Below are 20462 nucleotides of genomic sequence, written 5' to 3' on the forward strand. Positions count from 1 at the left end.
AAAAAAAATCACTTTCCTTTAGCCATCTGGCCTGACCCTGTCACAATAGATAGATAGATTAGATTCGTTCTGATCTTCTTTGCACTGGTATAATTCTACAGTAACTCCAACAACTTGAGTGATGTTGGTGTAGATTTCTACCGCTACATAAACTGATTGCATGCTATGTTTTCATGGAAAAAATATTGTCATCAGTTGAATATATCTTTGTTGAAACACAGAGTGAAATCTCGGTCAAGGGAGAAAGACAGATGTTTTATTCCTGATGAATAACCTCCACCCAGTTGCTTTACTCAGGGCAGCTTCGATGTCTTTGTTCCTCATGCTATAGATTACCTTATTTATGATTGGAGGCACCACAGAAAGAAGAACACCCACCACAAGATCCAGTCCCGATGCTGAGCTGGAGCAGGGTTTCAGGTAGGCAAAGGCAGCAAGGAAAAAGAAGGAGATGACAATGAGGTGAGGAAGGCAAGTGGGGAAGGTGTTGTGCCGGCCCTCCTCAGAGTGGATTCTCAGCATCGTAGTGAAGAGCTGAACATACAACAAAATTATTAAAGCAAAGCAGATTAGGAATAGACACGCACTAAAGAAAATAGCCCCAGTTTCACTGAGATACAGGTCAGAGCAGGTGAACAGGTCAGAGCAGTGGTGAAACACTGGAATGCGTTACCTAGGGAGGTGGTAGAATCTCCTTCCTTAGAGGTTTTTAAGGTCAGGCTTGACAAAGCCCTGGCTGGGATGATTTAACTGGGACTTGGTCCTGCTTCGAGCAGGGGGTTGGACTAGATGACCTTCTGGGGTCCCTTCCAACCCTGATATTCTATGATTCTATGATTCTATGAACTAGAGTAGCTGGAGGATTTCACAGAAGAACTGGTTCATGGCATTACAGTGGCAGAAGGATAACCTGAAGGTGTTCCCGGTGTGCAGTGCAGAGTAAACAATACCAGTAATCCAGGCTCTGGCTGCCGTTTGGACACAAACTCTCCTATACATCACTCTCTGGTAGCGCAGTAGTTGGCAGATAGAGACATATCAGTCATATGCCATGATGGCGAATAAGGAGATATTGGTCACAGTGAAGAAGACAAAGAGAAAGACTTGGGCAACACATCCAGAAAAGGAAATCAACCTGGTGTTCAGTAGAGAACTGACCATGGACTTGGGGACAGTGACAGAAATGGATCTGAGGTCTAGAACGGACAAATTCCCCACAAAAAGTACGTGGGGGTGTGAAGGCAGCAGTTGAGGGCTACAATGGTGATTACAAGAAGATTCCCTGTCAGGGATGTCAGATACATCACCAGAAACATGTCAAAGTGCAAAATCTGCAGCTCAGAGAAACCCAAGAGTAGGAACTCAGTCACGGTGGTTCAGCTGAACATTTTCCTTCTCAGGACATCGTGTGCTGCCTGTGGAGTGGAGGACAGGGCAAAGGTCAGGATGGAGTAGTCCTCACCTCTAACAGTCACACACCTAGTCAGGTGCATTATCTCATGAGTGTAAATTGGTAGGCTCCTGTTGATAATCAATAATTGATCATTAATAATTTGTCAGTATCAACAACCAATGACTTGATAACCAATAATTAGTAATCATTTCAACTCTGATTATATGCTTAGCAAGAGGGCTTTTCTTGAGTCGAGATTAGTTTACTTGTAACAAACCTTGGAAAAGTCAAATTTGATTGGATGTATTGATTAACAGTTAGTAAGGATAAGGAGGATCCTGGGAACTACAGGCCAGTCAGCCTCACCTCAGTCCCTGGAAAAATCATGAAGCAGGTCCTCAAGGAATCAATTCTGAAGCACTTAGAGGAGAGGAAAGTGATCAGGAACAGTCAGCATGGATTCACCAAGGGCAAGTCATGCCTGACTAATCTAATTGCCTTCTATGACGAGATAACTGGCTCTGTGGATGAAGGGAAAGCAGTGGACCTGTTGTTCCTTGACTTTAGCAAAGCTTTTGACACGGTCTCCCACAGTATTCTTGCCAGCAAGTTAAAGAAGTATGGGCTGGATGTATGAACTATAAGGTGGATAGAAAGTTGGCTAGATTGTCGGGCTCAACGGGTAGTGATCAATGGCTCCATGTCTAGTTGGCAGCCCGAGTCAAGTGGAGTGCCCCAGGGGTCGGTCCTGGGGCCGGTTTTGTTCAATATCTTCATTAATGATCTGGAGGATGGTGTGGATTGCACCCTCAGCAAGTTTGCAGATGACACTAAACTGGGAGGAGAGGTAGATACACTGGAGGATAGGGCTAGGATACAGAGGACCCTAGACATATTGGAGGATTGGGCCAAAAGAAATCTGATGAGGTTCAACAAGGACAAGTGCAGAGTCCTGCACTTAGGAAGGAAGAATCCCATGCACCACTACAGACTAGGGACCGAATGGCTCAGCAGCAGTTCTGCAGAAAAGGACCTAGGGGTTAGTGGACAAGAAGCTGGATATGAGTCAACAGTGTGCCCTTGTTGCCAAGAAGGCCAATGGCATTTTGGGATGAATAAGTAGGGGCATTGCCAGCAGATCGAGGGACATGATCGTTCCCCTCTATTCAACATTGGTGAGGCCTCATCTGGAGTACTGTGTCCAGTTTTGGGCCCCACACTACAAGAAGGAGGTGGAAAAATTGGAAAGAGTCCAGCGGAGGGCAACAAAAATGATTAGGGGACTGGAACACATAACTTATGAGGAGAGGCTGAGGGAACTGGGCTTGTTTAGTCTGCGGAAGAGAAGAATGAGGGGGGATTTGATAGCTGCTTTCAACTACCTGAAAGGGGGTTCCAAAGAGGATGGCTCTAGACTGTTCTCAGTGGTAGCTGATGACAGAACAAGGAGTAGTGGTGTCAAGTTGCAGTGGGGGAGGTTTAGGTTGGATATTAGGAAAACCTTTTTCACTAGGAGGGTGGTGAAACACTGGAATGTGTTACCTACAGAGGTGGTGGAATCTCCTTCCTTAGAAGTTTTTAAGGTCAGTCTTGACACAGCTCTGGCTGGGATGATTTAGTTGGGGATTGATCCTGCTTTGAGCAGGGGGTTGGACTAGATGACCTCCTGAGGTCCCTTCCAACCCTGATATTCTATGATTCTATGATAGCACACACAGAGAAAGGCATACAGTTACCAAGAACTGGGGAAGAACTTCTCCATAGTTCTCTGCAGATGGGCTCTACTACCTCCTCATTTTTCAGGGCAGTTATATCCTTGTTACCCTCTTTGTGTATCATTCTGGTCCTTATCTATTTTCTCTTTTTGGAACACACTTCTTATCTTAGGCTATTTCCAAGGTTCGCTGTTCCATTGGAACTTTCCAATTCTCTCGACATCTGTTGGTGAGTCATTAAGTATGCCCTTCTAAGAGACATGTTGATTCATTTCACATCTTGCGGTTAGAACATTGCTAAGTTATTTCTATAAAATTTCTAAAATATGCTAAGGGTTACTGCTTGGCAAAATTTCACTCTCTAAATTTAGCTTCCTCTTAACTGTGAAGCATCATAGGAGTCTTGGAAGCCTTAAAATCTTTCTTGGCCTATCTTAAGTGTCAACACTCCCTTAAAGTCAATAGAGTGGCATCTATTTCTACCCTCTGGCATTCTGGTTCAAAATATGTTTGATAATATGCAGTATAAATATGGAACAAATTACAACCCCAACCCAACAATCTTAGGAACAATGGTTGTTCTATTGCGACGATGGAGAGCCTATTTTGTGAGAGGAGACTAAAAGAGTTAAGTTTGTTTAGCCTAGCAAAACTCAGGCTGAGGCAGGATATGGTCGCTCTCTATACATACTTCAGGGGGAAAAACACTATGGAAGGAGAAGGGCTATTGAAGCTAAAGGACAATGTTGGCAGAAGAAGAAATGGGGAGAAACTGCCCGAGGGTAGATTCGGGCTGGAGATGAGAAGAAGTTTTGCAACCATCAGAGGAGGGAGGGTCCAGAACAGCTTTCCAATAGGAGCAATGGGTCAACAACCTAAGTAGTTTTAAGATGGAGCTTGATAACTGTATTGCCAGGTTTGTATGATAGAGTTGCCAGTGATATCAGGGGATTGGACTTGATGACTCAGCTCCTGTCCAACTGTATGTTCTTATGGCAAACAGCAGGCTCACAACTTGGCCAGGAAACTGAAATTCTAAACCACCAGTACAGCCTGATTCCCTCTTCCCATTGAAACAGGACATGGGCGTGCCCAACATCCAAAGTGGAAGCTCGTCTGTGATGATTCCACCCAATGCCATGTTGATGGCCTGCTACTCAGCTGCACATAGATTTATGGCACCCGCCGCTGCACTTTGATATCAGTGCAACGATGGGCTGGTACCATCCCTCTGCTACCACTGCGTTGTATCATTTCCCTCTGTGCTGAGCGGGTCAGTGGCACTCAGGAGACTTGGGTTCTATTCTTGCCTCTGCCACTGAGCTGCTGTGTGACCTTGGGCCAGTCACTTCCCCTCCCCGTGCCTCTGTTTCCCCTTCCTCCATCCCATATCTCTGCCTTGTCTAGGAGGACTGTGAGCCCTTTGGGGGATGGGCTGTGTCTGATTATGCATATGTTCTGTCTTCAGCATTTGTGCTCAGCTGACAGCAGTGCTGTACACAGGATATAGTATTTGACTAAAGAGCTTAGTTCTAGTTCTGTTAACCCCTTATTTGTCCATGGGCAGGATACAGATAGACAGACATTGTCTGCTTGGTTCAAATCTGTCCCTGACTGTAAAGGTACTAGTTTGTAGAGAACATATTCTGTGGGCTCTCAGCTTTGGGGCTTTGCAGTTTTGCCATCCTGCAGCTTCCCTGCAAAACTTAAATTAAAATGGATGCAATAGCATGAATGGGTTTGAAATTATGATATTATTGGAGAATATTAGTGATCCCCAAGCTTGCAGAAAGCTAAGCTTCCAATTAGGGGTGATCAGAAAGGCTCTGATTAAGCTGTTTTTAAAGGAAAATTGGGGGTTTGATTACATTCCCAGGAAAATTGGGGGGGGTGATTATCCTTCCCCGCCCCGAACAGTGTGTGTGTGTGTGTGTGTGTGTGTGTGTGTGTGTGTGTGTGTGAGAGAGAGAGAGAGAGAGAGAGAGAGAGAGAAATTGAAAAGCCATTTGGGGGGACATTATGGCTGAAATTTACATTTTCATATGACCCAAATTTGCGGTCCTTTAAGGTAGGTGTTGCTGAGATATAAGCCATGAAAAAGGTTTCTAAGTGGTGATGTGTGGGTTTTTTTTTTTTTGGAGGGGGGGTGTATTTTTGGTTTTCTTTTGGTTTTGATTTTTCGTTTTGGGGTTTTTTTTGTGCAGAGCTAGAGGCCAAATAATTGATGTGATGCAGGTCAAAATGCCCTTGATCTGTTGACTTTTAGAAAAGGTAGTTCATAACCCGCATAAAAATCTTTGGGAGACCAAGCTGAGAATGGTATTTGAGAAAATGTACATTTTTAGTGTGCATGCACCAATGCAGAAAAATAGCTAGAAAGTTTCCATTCCCAGCAGTTTATATTCTTTAAAGCTCGACTCTTGTAGGTGTTCTAAAATCTGCTTTGCTCTGAAGTTTGGTGAGCAACTTGCAGACCTGGGGTAGCTTTAGTGATCTAAATTTGGGGTCATTTCTCTGTGGGTATCCTGTGTTTCACCTCCCCACCCCCCCAAAAAAACTTTTCTTCTGCTGTCTTGCACTGTTAAACGGAGAGGTACTAAGGACTGGATGAATCACAGACCTTGTTGAGATGGATAGCTGTGAACTCACCCTTCAGTTAACATCACTAAGGGTAAATTAATCACAATTCCCCACCCACAACAAAAGGAGTTTTGGACTTAGTGGCAGGTAGTTACTAAATCTGTGAAGCCTGGTGGCAATTTTATTTTAGGGGGGAAGGCCAGAGAAAGAGAGGGTGCTGGTCTTCAGGGGAAACTGCTGGAGCTTCCATCTGTACCACCGTCCTATCCACCTCCACACACATAAAGGGCTTTCAGAAGGTCCCCCCAGTCCCAAATAAACCAAGCAAACTCTGACAGGCCAGACCCTCAGCTGGTGTAAATTGGCCAGACTTTGATTGAAATGAAAGGGCCAGGTCATCAGTTGCATAAATAGCCCTAGCTACTCTGAAATCAACAGAACTGTATCAATGTACATCAACTCAGGACCTGGTTCTAAGTTTTTAGTCTTTGCCTCTGGATACCTCTTAGTAACCAACTTCAAACACCCAGGGCAGCCTGAGCTGTGGGGTTCCTCTGGGGGCTGCATGCCAAAGGCTGCTGATGCAGTGGAGCACAAACAATTCTCTTCTCCCCCAGTGGTAATCATGTGGAGTTAATGAAGGAACAGGCTGTTCCAGGCCAGCTGGGGCTCTGGTGCCTCTAGGCTCTTAGCTATTGTAGGTCACATGTCTCTGCTACAAATATATATTGATTTGTCAAATACCTTAGCCAAATCTGCCTTGTTTTTAGCCAAGGGTCCTTCTAGGGGTGCTGCCATTGTGCGAGATCCATGGCAGGTCGTGTTCCCCCTCTGTGGGGTTAGGGTCAGCTAGGGCAGGTTGTCAGGGTGTTCTGTTCCTGAACTGATATCAGGGTGGGGCTCACAGCCCTGGGGCCCAGATTCAGCTATTTAGCCCCAGAGCAGGGACATACTGGGATGTAGCCATCTCTGAATGCTGCACAAGCTGGTACCAGCTCTAGAGCTGGGAGGCACTTTCAGCTCTGATCTCCTGTAGTCCTTCACCTCTCAGCCAAGCCTGCCCGAGGAGGGGAGCATGGAGCACCCATCTGCGGAGTGAGTCCCTGGCTGCTAGGAACTGCAGAGAGACCCAGCAACTCAGGACAGCCAGTGACCGAACATGGAAACTGCTGCTGGATAATGCAGTGATGGCTTGTCATACATATAAAGAGAAGGCTAACCACCTTTAAATCCCTCCCAGCCAGAGGCAAAACCCTTTCACCTGTAAAAGGTTAAGAAGCTAAGATAACCTCGCTGGCACCTGACCAAAATGACCAATAAGGAGACAAGATACTTTCAAAGCTGGAGGGGGGGCGGGAAATAAAGGGTCCTCTCTGTCTGTGTGATGCTTTTGCTGGGACCAGAGCAGGAATGCAGGTCAGAACCCTTGTAAAGAGTTAGTAAGCAATCTAGTTAGATATGTGTTAGATTCTCTTTTGTTTAAATGGCTGATAAAATAAGTTGTGCTGAATGGGATGCATATTCCTGTTTTTGTGTCTTTTTGTAACTTAAGGTTTTGCCGAGAGGGATTCTCTATGTTTTGAATCTGACTACTCTGTAAGGTATTTCCCTTCCTGATTTTACAGAGGTTTTTCTTTTAAGAACCTGATTGCTTTTTCATTGTTCTTAATATCCAAGGGTTCGGGTCTGTGTTCACCTATGCAAATTGGTGAGAATTTTTGTCAAGCCTTCCCCAGGAAAGGGGGTGTAGTGCTTGGGGGGATATTTTGCGGGGGAGACATTTCCGAGGGGGCACTTCCCCTGTTATTAGACACTTTGGTGGTGGCAGCATAAAGGTTCAAGGACAAAAGGTAAAAGTTTGTACCTTGGGGAAGTTTTAACCTAAGCTGGTAAGAATAAGCTTGGGGGTCTTTCATGCAGGTCCCCACATCTGTACCCTAGAGTTCAGAGTGGGGAAGAAACCTTGACATGGCTCCATGAGAGAGATAAGGTGATAGACTGTTGTGGATGGAAATATAGAGATAGATAGTGGCCAATAGTTTCTAGCACTGGAGGATCAAATGAATCGCAATTTGGGGAAAATTGTCTGAAGACCAACACGGTAAGTTTGCTATTTCAACTAAATATGTAAGAGTATTAATGTACAAGGCAAATTTAAGAACATAAATGTGAACTTCAGTTGGAACTCTTTACGAAGTTTGCTATCAATTCAATCAAACAGGTAGAGCCAGTCAGAATTATTTATTTTATTAGAAAATTTTGACTTTTCATAGAAGTCCATAAAATCTCCAAATGTTGGGGTTTCGGCAACAGAGAACCAAACATTTTCTGCTGAAAACTGAAAAATTCCAAACAAAGTCCCCCACAAAGAAAAACATCTGTTTTTAGATAGATAGATAGATGATAAAGACTTTCCATGAAAATTTATTTAACTGAAAACACAAATTTTCTTTAAAAAGAGTTAAAGCAGAACATTATTGACCAGGGTGGGAAGCACTGATGTTGTCCAATGATACCATAATTTCAGACGCTGTCATTCTGTTACATCCATTTTTATTTCTGTTTCAAAGACATAACTGCAGGATGGCAGAAATGAATAAACAGTAAAGCTGACAGCCCAGGGAATATGGGCTGTACCTAATAGACATAGTAGCACCTGGAAACTCAGGGTCCTGGTTGAATCAGGCAGTAGTAGCCTGTCTGTCTGGACCCTGCCCAAGGACATTGAGGCCACATCTACACCACAGTTGGGAGCGTATTTCCCAGCTCAGCTGGGCAGACTTCACCAGCTCTGTGTTAAACACAGCAGAGTAGATGAGGGCAGCACAGGCAGCAGCTCAGTCTCACCACTTCAGTGGAAACCCGGCTGGATTCTGTGGCTTCATAGTCAGCGGATGCCCCAGCTATCTCTGGCATTTAGGGTGCTCAGCGAGTCTGTCCTATTTCCCTAGAATGTGGGAATCGGGCTGTCTTGGAGTTCTAGTACTTTAGTTTTGTGCCCAAGTTTTTCCTCTGTTGTTTTATAGAGTTGAGGGGCCATATTTGCTTGATCTGTGAGTTTGGGTTGTAATTTATTCTAGTCTTTAATGCATTTGATCAAGTGATGACTTGGGCCAGATCCTTAGATGGTGCAAAGTGACGCAGCCCCATGACTGTAAGGGCATTACACCAATTGACACTAGTGGGATAACACACCTGGATTATGGTCTGATTGCATGCAGCTCTGTTGGTCCCAGGTTACTAGAGAGACAAGATGGGTGAGGTAGTCTGTGTGGCTCAAAAGCTTGTCTCTCTCACCCACAGAAGTTGGTCCAGTTACAGATATTACCTCACCCTCCTTGTCTCACCAGTGCTCTGATTGTCAGAGGTGTGGGGTACTCACTGCTCCTAATCAATTGAAGTGACAAGAGTTGTGCACCTTTGACATTCAGATCATGAGGTATTACTCAGAAGGAAATAAGGGTAATTTCCTCTGTCACTCTAATCCTAACCATTGCCCTTCTCCTTCCCTCCACAGCCATCACACAACATGCTGAGGAAGAAAATGTCCAACCGAACCACCGTGACTGAGTTCCTTCTCCTGGCGTTTTCTGACGTTAGGGAGCTCCAGATTTTGCACTTTGTGGTGTTTCTAATGATTTACCTGGCAGTCCTGCTGGGGAGTCTTCTCATAATCACAGCCATAGCCTTCGACCACCATCTTCACACCCCCATGTACTTCTTCCTGGTGAATCTGTCCATCCTAGACCTTGGCTCCATCTCTGTCACCATCCCCAAACCCATGGCCAATTCCCTCATGAACACCAGGGTGATTTCTTATTCTGGATGTGTCGCCCAAGTCTTTCTATTCATGTTCCTTGGTTCAGCTGATCTCGGCATCCTGACTGTCATGGCGTACGACCGATACGTCGCCATCTGCCAACCACTGCACTATGAGAAAGTGATGAACAGGAGAGCTTGTGTCCAAATGGCAGCTAGTGCCTGGATCAGTGGTATTCTTTACTCTGCTCTGCACACTGGGAACACATTTGTCATATCCTTCTGTGGAGGTAACAGAGTGGATCAGTTCTTCTGTGACATCCCCCAGCTACTCAAGCTCGCCTGCTCTGACTCACACCTCAGTGAAAGTGGGGTTATTGCCTTTAGTGCATGCTTAGTCTTAAGCTGCTTTGTTTTCATAATTATGTCATATGTTCAGATCTTCAAAACTGTGCTGAGAATCCCTTCTGAGCAGGGCCGGCATAAAGCCTTCTCCACCTGCTTTCCTCACATTACAGTCGTCTCTTTGTTTATTTTCTCTGGCATCTTTGCCTACCTGAAGCCCACCTCCAGCTCCACATCATGTCTGGATCTCATGGTGGATGTTTTCTATTCTGTGGTGCCTCCTATGATGAATCCCATCATCTACAGCATGAGGAACAAGGAGATCAAAGCTTCCCTGAGGAAACTCATTGGTCAGAGGTTATTCATGATCAATAAAATGTCCATCTTTCTCCTTTGATTTTAATTTCCTTCTGTGCATCCAGGGGTGTTGTTACAATTTTATAGTGGGGGTGCTGAGAGCCATTGAACCAAACTTTGTAAACCCTGCATAGAATAGAAACTACTTCAAGCCAGGGGGTGCTGCAGCACTCCCCACACTCCTAGTTCCACCACCCATGTGTGTTTCTTCACAGATAAATCAACTGATGACGTTTTTGTCTCCATGAACACATGGTTTGCCATCTCGTTATACAAAAAGGGGAATGTGCATGGGCAAAAATGAGAACACCACTCAAGTCAGTGGAGCTACTGTAAATTTATACCAGTGAGAATAATATCAGAATCTATTTGTCTGTCTATCTATCACAGGATTGTATACTGTCACCCATCACCATGCTATCTGCTAAAGTCAGTAGCCATATCAAAGTCCTTAGTGGACTTCATGGAGTCCCTGACTCTTCTTTTTGGGGGTAAAAAATTGTATTGCAGTATCAGTGCAGTAGCTGTTGGTTTTTTGCTTCTGTCTCCAATTCTGAGGGGTTTTTTGTTTGTTTTTGTTTGTTTTTACCTAATCGGTAGGTGGGTTTATTTCTTTCATTGTTCCATTGTTTTTAAGGTGTGAATGTCTGGGGATATGGTAAGTGTTAATTGATACAGCATTGTCAATGTTTTGTTACCCATTCGGGGTGCCCATATGTCATCTCTTTGATGGGGTTTTCTGCGCGAGCTGCAAATTTTCTTTCTACAGTGATAAAGCTGTGACAAGTGTCTGCATGGTTGAGTTCGTATTGAAATAATTATATGACTAGAGCTGGGGTATTACTGTGTTATTAATGATGTGTTAGGGAACAAAGAGCCTTAGGTAGACATCTTTTTATTATTGTAACCTAAATAAATAAATCAATGCTGTGTTATTTGTGCTATGGTAGGAAAGAATTTGTTTGTTTGTTTGCTTGTTTGTTTGTTTGTTTGTTTGAGAGGAAGCTGTGGAATATTTCTTAAAGACAGTCAGACAGGATAATGAGGCCAAATTGTGATCCCTTTTAAATCACTGGTTTCAAGGTTCCTTCCCCACTCTGAACTCTAGGGTACAGATGTGGGGACCTGCATGAAAACCTCCTAAGCTGACTTTTACCAGCTTAGGTTAAAACTTCCCCAAGGTACAAACTATACCTTTTGCCCTTGGACTTTCGCTGCCACCACCAAACGTCTAACAGGGATGTAATTGGGAAAGAGCCTGTTTGGAAACATCTTTCCCCCCAAAATCCTCCCAAATCTTACACTCCCTTTCCTGGGGAAGGTTTGATAAAAATCCTCACCAATTTGCATAGATGAACACAGACCCAAACCCTTGGATCTTAAGAACAATGAAAAAAGCATTCAGATTCTTAAAAAGAATTTTAATAGAAGAAAAAGTAAAAAGAATCACCTCTGTAAAATCAGGATGGTAAATACCTTACAGGGTAATCAGATTCAAAACATAGAGAATTCCTCTAGGCAAAAACCTTAAGTTACAAAAAGACACAAAAACAGGAATCTACATTCCATTCAGAACAGCTTATTTTCTCAGCCATTTAAATAAATCAGAATCTAACGCATATCTAGCTAGATTACTAACTAAGTTCTAAGACTCCATTCCTGTTCTGTCCCCGGCAAAAGCATCACACAGACAGAGAAAGCCTTTGTTTCTCCTTCCCCACCCCCTCCAGCTTTGAAAGTATCTTGTCTCCTCATTGGTCATTTTGGTCAGGTGTCAGCGAGGTTATCCTAGCTTCTTAACCCTTTACAGGTGAAAGGGTTTTTCCTCTGGCCAGAAGAGATTTTAAAGGTGTTTACCCTTCCCTTTATGTTTATGACAACTGGAATTTAGCCACTCACTTCAAATGGATCAGGATTTGGCCAATGGCCAAGACACACAAAGTTCCAAGAATGGGTAATGGTGGCTGGGAGAAAGTGAGTGCAACAGAAATGCATGGGTAAATTCCCCAGCTCAGCTAACCCTGTGCTAATGCAGAGTAGCTCCATCGCTGGTTTGATACTGGCCCAAAGACACAAGGCTAAGTTCAATAGTGACATAAACATTGGTGTATGCAGTGTTGTTGCTGCCATGCAGGTCATCGAATATTAGAGAGACACGGTGGGTGAGGTAATATTGTTTATTTGACCAAGTTCTGCAGGGGAGAGTGTGACGTTCCCCTCTAGTGTTGTCTGGACCAGTGATCTGCTAGGTCACTCCAATCCTCGACTCTGGGAGCCAGCCTTGCCCTGCTCTGCTGTGAGAACCCCCACTCCTGGGCTGTTCACGCACAACCTCTGGCATGTAAGCTGCTCCCAGCTACTTGCAAGTGAATGACACTAGCCAATATCTCCAGTCCCAGACACAACCCTAGGAACCTCCATCTTGCAGTGTCCAGTTCTGCCCGCTGGACGCTGCAAGCTTATATGAATTCATTAATTTAACAAAGAAATTGATATGTACCAGGCTTGTGATCCCAAGGGGAGTCTCTGACATGTTTAAAACCAAATGCACTGCTTCAGGTAGAATAAACAAACAGATTTATTAACTACAAAGATAAATTTTAAGTGATTATCAGTCAAAGCCTAACAAGTCAGAGTGATTACCAAAATAAAATAAAATATAATCATGCAGTCTAAACTCTCAACCCTATTAGACTGGGCAGCAACTAGATAAAGCAGTTTTTTTCACCTCACTGGATATTGCAGTCCTTAATATACAGATTTGTTCCTTAAATGTGGGCCAATTTCCTGTGCTGGAGTCTTGTCTTCTTCTCAGTGTCCTGGTTGCCTGCAGCGGAGATGGGGGCAGGAGAAGGGCCCAGTCTGTGTATACTCTCAGCCCATGTGCTTCTAGAGCACAAGTCCAGGCATGTCTGTAGGGTATTTCTGAGTCTCTCTAAGCAAGGTTGAGCAAGTCCTCTGGTGCAGCCAGGTGAGTCATTGCATCGTAACTCCCTTGCTGGACAATGGCTACTGATGGATTGTTTGACACACCACCCGGGCATTGGTTACTTTCCTTGCTGTTGCCTCTGGGGAACTAATATCTGTCTGATTCCCCAACTTACAGCATGTTTTAGTGACCACCATACAACATAATTCTCATAACTTTGTGTGCATTAATGATACACATATATGGATAGAGAAATGACTTTCAGCAGATTATGACCTTTCCCCTGATATCTTACAAGGCATGATTTATATGTAAGATCACAATTATATGAAAATGAGTAATATGGGGGTTACAGTGCACTCCCCCAAGGTATAGAATGTCACAGAGAGGCAAGCTTTCAAATGTACACAGAGCTCTTCTTCAGGTCTGCAGATGAGCTCTGCATAAGGTACACCTTCTCTCTCGAAGAAATACCAGTATGAATAATTTGCCTGGTGTCATATCATTATAATATTGGTTTAAGTGGAAAAGTGTCATCATCTGCACTGAGCTGGCATTTTATGCATCATCCATTGTAAAACTAGTCACATCCTAGCTAAGAAAGGATCTCACAAAGCAGGCCTATTATTAGTATTAGGATACCCATCTTTGTGCATGGATATATACAATGCATATATGAGGGACAAAAGCACAATATGTGATTCGAGAGATAAATTGATAGATCGATCAACAGATAGATAGATAATGCCAATTATTGTGACTCATTTCCTCTTCATGACTGTCCATAAGTATTCATTGTTAAACATTATTTACCAAAGAATATCTATGACTATCTTACTCCGCAGATCATTTACAAACAGCTCATCATAAGTACCTTGTGTTGAGCCGTTTTCACTGGCAACCTTTTTAACATGCCCTGTTTATCTTCCCTGAGTGGGTAAATTGAACTATCACACCAGGATTCATTAAATATGAAGGTGCCAGCCCTCAACTGGTTTAAATTGCCATTACTCCACTGACATCAGTTGAGCTTGGGAATTTACACCAGCTGAGAATCTGCTCTGAATGCTCATGATTATTAATCCATAGCTCACTTCCTTTGCATATTTTGCACTAAGGCCCTGATCCAGCAAATGCCTTTAGAGAGTGGTTATCTTTAAACACACAAGCAGTTCCACTGATGGTTTGCAGTTAATCTCATCTTTTGGTTTATTAACACAGAATAAGAGTTGTCTCAAAGCTAGAATCTCTGGGTTGGCTTGACCCAAACTCACCAGGCTGTTATGCCCCTCCTCTGCTCCCTATTCCCTCTGATGGGGTCTGTTCCTGCTCTGCAGTGCAGGTCGCTCCAGCAAGGTTTCCCCTCTGGTTGCTCTAGAGAGCTTCTTCAAAAGTTCTCTCTGGTCCTGGGTCTCCTCTCTGCATCTCCTGCAGGAGGCTCCCTTCTCCCTGACTTTCTTCTACTCTTTATCTCTGGATCAGAGATCAAAGCTGGGTGTCCCTGGCTTGAATGGGAGCTCTCTGCTCTTCAGCCTGGAAGCCCCAAGAACCCTGGCTCAAGACAGGGCTCTGAGGGCTTCCAGATTCCATGCCATGGAGCTGGGAGCCTGGAATCCCAGGGTCCATGGCTCTGAGGTAACCTTGCCATGCAGACTGTCCTGGCTAGGAACCTGAGGCCTTCCAGATTCCCAGGCCAACTGGCTCCTTGGAACCAACACTGAGATGGGAAGCCTGGGGAGCCAGTGGTCCCAAGAGATTGGAAGCCGTTGGGTACCCAGTCTGGGACAGTTGCATGGCTGGCCAGACCCTGAGCAGCAGTCCCTAAGCCCATTCCCTCCTAGGCCCATTCCTGCAGCCATTGCTCAGACAGCACTGCCAATGACTGCTGCCAGAACCCTGGCCCAAATTCAGCCCCGAACAATCGTAGAATCATAGAATATCAGGGTTGGGATGCAACTCAGGAGGTCATCTAGTCCAACCCCCTGCTCAAAGCAGGACCAATACCAATTAAATCATCCCATCTAGGACCAATCCCCAACTAATGCACGGGGAAAAAACCTCTGTTCCTCCAGAAGTAATTATGTGGTGTGTCTGAAGGAAGAAGCTATTCCAGACCAGCTGGGCTTCTGATGCCACAGGGCTCTGAGCTACTGTAGGTCACATGTCTGCGCTATAAATATATATTTGATTTGGCAAATATCTTGGGACACTTTTTGGACCTCAGCCCTGCCTTCTTTTTTAGCCAAGGGCAATTCCAGAGATGTTGCCATTGTGTAAGATCCAGGCTGGGTTGTGTTCTCCCTCTGTGGGGTCATTTAGAGTATATTGTCAGAGTGGTTTGTTCACAGGTGAGATCATTGCTGGGCTCACAACCCCGGAGACCGGATTCAACTACTTAGTCCCAGAGGAGGGACTTACTGGGCTGAAGCTATGTCAAGCTGTAGAGTTGGGAGGGGCTTCCAGTCCCCCTGATCCCATTTAATCCTTCACCTCTCAGCCAAGCCTGCCCCAGGAGTGGAGCAGAAAGTGCCCATCTGTGGAGTGGATCCCTGTCAGCTTGGAACTGCAGAGAGACCCAGCAACTCAGAAATCCAATGACGGAACATGAAAATCAGTGCTGGATAATGCAGTAATGGGTTCATGAGAGAGATAAAGAGATTGTTGTGCATGGAAATATATTGATAGATAATGGCCAATAATTTTGAGCACTGCAGGATCAAATGCTTTGCAAGTTGGGAAGAACAATCCAAAGATCAACACAGTAAGTTTGATACTGTCTTTTTTTCTTTATTAAAAATATTGTCTTTTCATAGAAGTCCCCCAAATTTCCAAACGTTTGGGATTTTTGCCACAGAGAAACAATCGTTCTCTGCTAAAAACTGTTGCAAACTGAAAAATTCCAACCAAAATCTCTCCTTCACAAAGAAAAAAAATCAGCTTTTGGATAGATAGATAGATAGATAGATAGATAGATAGATAGATAGATAGATAGATAAAGTCTTTCCATGAAAATTTGTTTAACTGAAAACACAAATTTTCTTTAAAAAAAGTTAAAGCAGGACATTATTGACCAGGGTGGGAAGCACTAATATTGTCCAATGATACCATAATTTCAAACACTGTCATTCTGTTACATCCATTTTTATTTCTGTTTCAAAGACATGACTGCAGGATGGCAGAACAGAGTGAACAGCAGAGCTGAAAGCCCAGGGAATATGGGCTATACTTAATAGATGTGCTAGAACCATGAAACTCAGAGTCTGGGTTCAATCAAGCAGTGGCAGCCTGTTTATGTGGACCTTGCCCAAGGACATTAAGGGCATATCTACACCACAGCTGGGAGCATGCTTCCAAACTCATGTAGGCATACTAAGTGAATCCCCTCTCCACAGGGCCTGCAATAAAGTCTTCTCCACCTGCCTGCTTCACATAGCAAACTTCACTAGTGGAGTAGATGAGGGCAGCACAGGGAGTGGCTCAGTCTAGCCACCTCAGTACAAACCCACTTGAACTCTGTGGGTACGTAGTCAGATGGAGCTTTAGCTGGTGCCCAGGCTACCTCTGGCTACATGGGTATGTTTTGTGCTGTAACTTGAGCAGAGCTAGCCCATGTCCATCTACTGGAGCTGTGAAGGTGTTCCCCTCTGCTGTGTAGATGGATCCCCAGGAGGTCAATAGGACAGGAATCCAGAGCTCCTGGTCTATCACCATATCCAGTGTACAACACTTCTGCCAGCTGAGCACAAAGTCAGTAAATGGGTTCACAGTGCAGATACATGATAAGACACAGCCCATCCCCCACAGAGCTCATAAAAGAAAAGTCAGAGAAAGGGATGGAGGGGAAACAGAGGCATGGGGAGAGGAAGTGACTGGCCCAAGGTCACACAGCAGGACACTGGCAGAGATAAGAACAAAAGCCAAGTCTCCTGGCTGCCTCTGACCCTCACAGAACAGATATAAAGTCACAGAGGGAAACGACACAAGCTAGCAGTAACTGTGCAATGCTACTAGCCCATCTTTACTCAGAGATGGGAGTGGAGCTGGGATTGGTGCCATCAATCAATTTGTAACCAAGTGGCAGGTCATCTATAAACAGAGTTTGGAGAGGAATTGTTACAGACAAGCTTACACTTAGGACACTCAGCGAGTCTGTCATATTTCCATAGAAAGTGGGAATTGGGCTGTCTTGGAGTTCTAGTACTTTAGTTCCGTGCCCAAGTTTTCCTCTGTTGTTTGACAGAGTTGAGGAGCCATCTTTGCTTGACCTCTGTGGTTTTTTGGGTTTTTTTTGCAATTTGTTACAGTCTTTAGTGCATTTGTTCAAGTGACATCTTGGGACAGATCCCCGGATGGTACAAACTGATATAGCCCCATGGATTTTATGGGAGTTATGCTAATTGACACTAGTGCGATAACACATCTGAGTAGTGGTCTGATTCTATGCAGTACTTGTAGCCATGTTGGTCCCAGAATATTAAATAGACAAGGTTGGTGAGGTAGTATGGGAGGCTCAAAATCTTGTCTCTCTCACCTACGGAAGCTGATCCAATAACAGCTATTACCTCACTCACTTTATCTCTCTAGTGCTCTCTGATTTTCAGCAGTGAGGAGCACTCGATGTTCCTAGTCAATGGAAGGATTGGAGGGGTGCTGTGCACATTTAACAGAGGATCATAGGACATTACTCAGAAGGGAATCAAGGCCATTCCCTCTGACAGTCAAATCCTGAGTATGGACCTTCTTCTTCCCTCCACAGCCATCACACAATGTGCTGAGGAAGAAAATGTACAACGGAACCACCATGACCAAGTTCCTTCTCCTGGCATTCTCTGACGTTCGGGAGCTGCAGATTTTGCACTTTGTGATGTTTCTGGTGCTTTACCTGGCAGGTCTGATGGGGAATCTTCTCATCATCACAGCTATAGCTCTCAACCACCATCTTCACAACCCCATGTACTTCTTCCTGGTGAATCTGGCCATCCTGGACCTTGGCTCCATCTCCGTCACCATCCCCAAATCCATGGCCAATTCCCTCATGAACACGAGGGTGATTTCTTATTCTGGATGTGCCGCCCAAGTCTTTCTCTTCATGTTCCTTGGTTCAGCTGATATTGGCATCCTGACTGTCATGGCATATGATCGATATGTCGCCATCTGCCAACCACTGCACTATGAGAGAGTGATGAACAGGAGAGCTTGTATACAAATGGCAGCCAGTACCTGGATCAGTGGTATTCTTTACTCTGCCCTGCATACTGGAAACACATTTGCATTATCCTTCTGTGGAGGAAATGTGGTGGATCAGTTCTTCTGTGACATCCCCCAGTTACTCAAGCTTGCCTGTTCTGACTCAGACCTCAGTGAAAGTGGGGTTATTGTCTTCAGTGCTTGCTTAGCCTTAAGCTGTTTTGTTTTAATAATTGTGTCATATGTTCAGATCTTCAGATCCGTTCTAAGAATCCCCTCTCCACAGGGCAGGCATAAAGCCTTCTCTACCTGCCTGCCTCACCTCACTGTTGTCTCTTTATTTGTTTTCACTGGCATCACTGCCTACCTGAAACCCAGCTCCAGGTCCATATCACATCTGGATCTCGTGGTGGATGTTTTCTATTCCATTGTACCTCCAATGCTGAATCCGATCATCTACAGTATGAGAGTCCAAGAGATCAAAGCTGCCCTGAGGAAACTGATTGGACAGAGATTATTTATGACCAATAAAATGTCCATCTTTCTCCTTTGATTTTAATTTCCTTCTGTGCTTCCTTGCAAATATAATGAAATGATGACATAATTGTCTCCACAAGAACATGGTTTGTCATCTCTTTATGCAAAAAGGGGAATTTGCACTTGCAAAAATGAAAACACCGCTCAAGTCAATGGACCTAATGTAAATGCATACCAATGTAATGTAAATAATATCATTATCTATCTGTTTGCCTGTCTATCTATCTATCATAGGATTGTGTACTGCCACCCATCACCACACTATGTTTGCACCTTCTACATAAAATCATTAGCCATATCAAAGTCCTTAGTGAACCTCAGGGAGTGTCTGTCTTCTTTTTTGGAGTAAAAATTAGATTGCAGTATCAGTGCAGTAGCTATATGTTTTTTGCCTCTGTCTCTGTTTTTTTAGTTTATTTTTGATGGGTTGGTTTCTTTCTTTTTTCGAAGCGTTTTTTGAGGTGGGAATGACTGGGGAGATAGTAAGTGTTCACTTAGACATCATTGTCGATGTTTTGTTATCTATCGAGGGTGCCCATATGTCATTTGTTTGATGGGGTTTTCTGAGCGAGCTGAAAATTTTCTTTCCACAATGATAAAGGTGTGCACAAGAAGTGTCTGCATGGTTGAGTTTCTGTTGAAATAATTATATGAATCAGGCTGAGATAGGATTGTGCTTTTAATGTGTGTTAGGGAACCAAGAATCATAGAATCATAGAATATCAGGGTTGGAAGGGACCCCAGAGGGTCATCTAGTCCAACCCCCTGCTCGAAGCAGGACCAAGTCCCAGTTAAATCATCCCAGCCAGGGCTTTGTCAAGCCTGACCTTAAAAACCTCTAAGGAAGGAGATTCTACCACCTCCCTAGGTAACGCATTCCAGTGTTTCACCACCCTCTTAGTGAAAAAGTTTTTCCTAATATCCAATCTAAACCTCCCCCATTGCAACTTGAGACCATTACTCCTCGTTCTGTCATCTGCTACCATTGAGAACAGTCTAGAGCCATCCTCTTTGGAACCCCCTTTCAGGTAGTTGAAAGCAGCTATCAAATCCCCCCTCATTCTTCTCTTCTGCAGACTAAACAATCCCAGTTCCCTCAGCCTCTCCTCATAAGTCATGTGCTCTAGACCCCTAATCATTTTTGTTGCCCTTCGCTGGACTCTCTCCAATTTATCCACATCCTTCTTGTAGTGTGGGGCCCAAAACTGGACACAGTACTCCAGATGAGGCCTCACCAGTGTCGAATAGAGGGGAACGATCACGTCCCTCGATCTGCTCGCTATGCCCCTACTTATACATCCCAAAATGCCATTGGCCTTCTTGGCAACAAGGGCACACTGCTGACTCATATCCAGCTTCTCGTCCACTGTCACCCCTAGGTCCTTTTCCGCAGAACTGCTGCCTAGCCATTCGGTCCCTAGTCTGTAGCGGTGCATTGGATTCTTCCATCCTAAGTGCAGGACCCTGCACTTATCCTTATTGAACCTCATCAGATTTCTTTTGGCCCAATCCTCCAATTTGTCTAGGTCCTTCTGTATCCTATCCCTCCCCTCCAGCGTATCTACCACTCCTCCCAGTTTAGTATCATCCGCAAATTTGCTGAGAGTGCAATCCACACCATCCTCCAGATCATTTATGAAGATATTGAACAAAACCGGCC

General features: G+C 44.4%; 2 protein-coding genes and 1 pseudogene across 2 annotated transcripts; 2 read left to right on the forward strand and 1 right to left on the reverse strand.

The window, feature by feature from the left end:
• The window catches only part of LOC114020031, a 65691-nt pseudogene continuing 45229 nt past the window's right edge, over window positions 1-20462 (reverse strand).
• LOC102933724 (olfactory receptor 14A16) lies at window positions 9200-11136 on the forward strand. Its single transcript, XM_007062136.4, has one exon. The coding sequence runs from the start codon at window positions 9218-9220 to the stop codon at window positions 10187-10189; it is 972 nt and encodes a 323-aa protein (XP_007062198.3). The 5' UTR covers window positions 9200-9217; the 3' UTR covers window positions 10190-11136.
• Window positions 15120-18818, forward strand: LOC102933956 (olfactory receptor 14A16-like). Its single transcript, XM_037915882.2, has 2 exons — window positions 15120-15140; window positions 17835-18818. Exons 1-2 carry the CDS (start codon window positions 15120-15122, stop codon window positions 18816-18818), a joined length of 1005 nt encoding a protein of 334 aa, XP_037771810.2.

Source organism: Chelonia mydas, chromosome 13 (genome assembly GCF_015237465.2).
Source record: "Chelonia mydas isolate rCheMyd1 chromosome 13, rCheMyd1.pri.v2, whole genome shotgun sequence".
NCBI lineage: Eukaryota > Metazoa > Chordata > Testudines > Cheloniidae > Chelonia > Chelonia mydas.

Bases quoted from the DNA above. Each gene is read 5' to 3' on its own strand.
- LOC102933956 (XM_037915882.2), top strand. From the start codon at position 15,120: ATGCACGGGGAAAAAACCTCT. The intron at 15,141-17,834 runs GTTCCTCCAGAA...TTCCCTCCACAG, and splicing joins TGCACGGGGAAAAAACCTCT to CCATCACACAATGTGCTGAG.
- LOC102933724 (XM_007062136.4), top strand. From the start codon at position 9,218: ATGCTGAGGAAGAAAATGTCCAACCGAACCACCGTGACTGAGTTCCTT.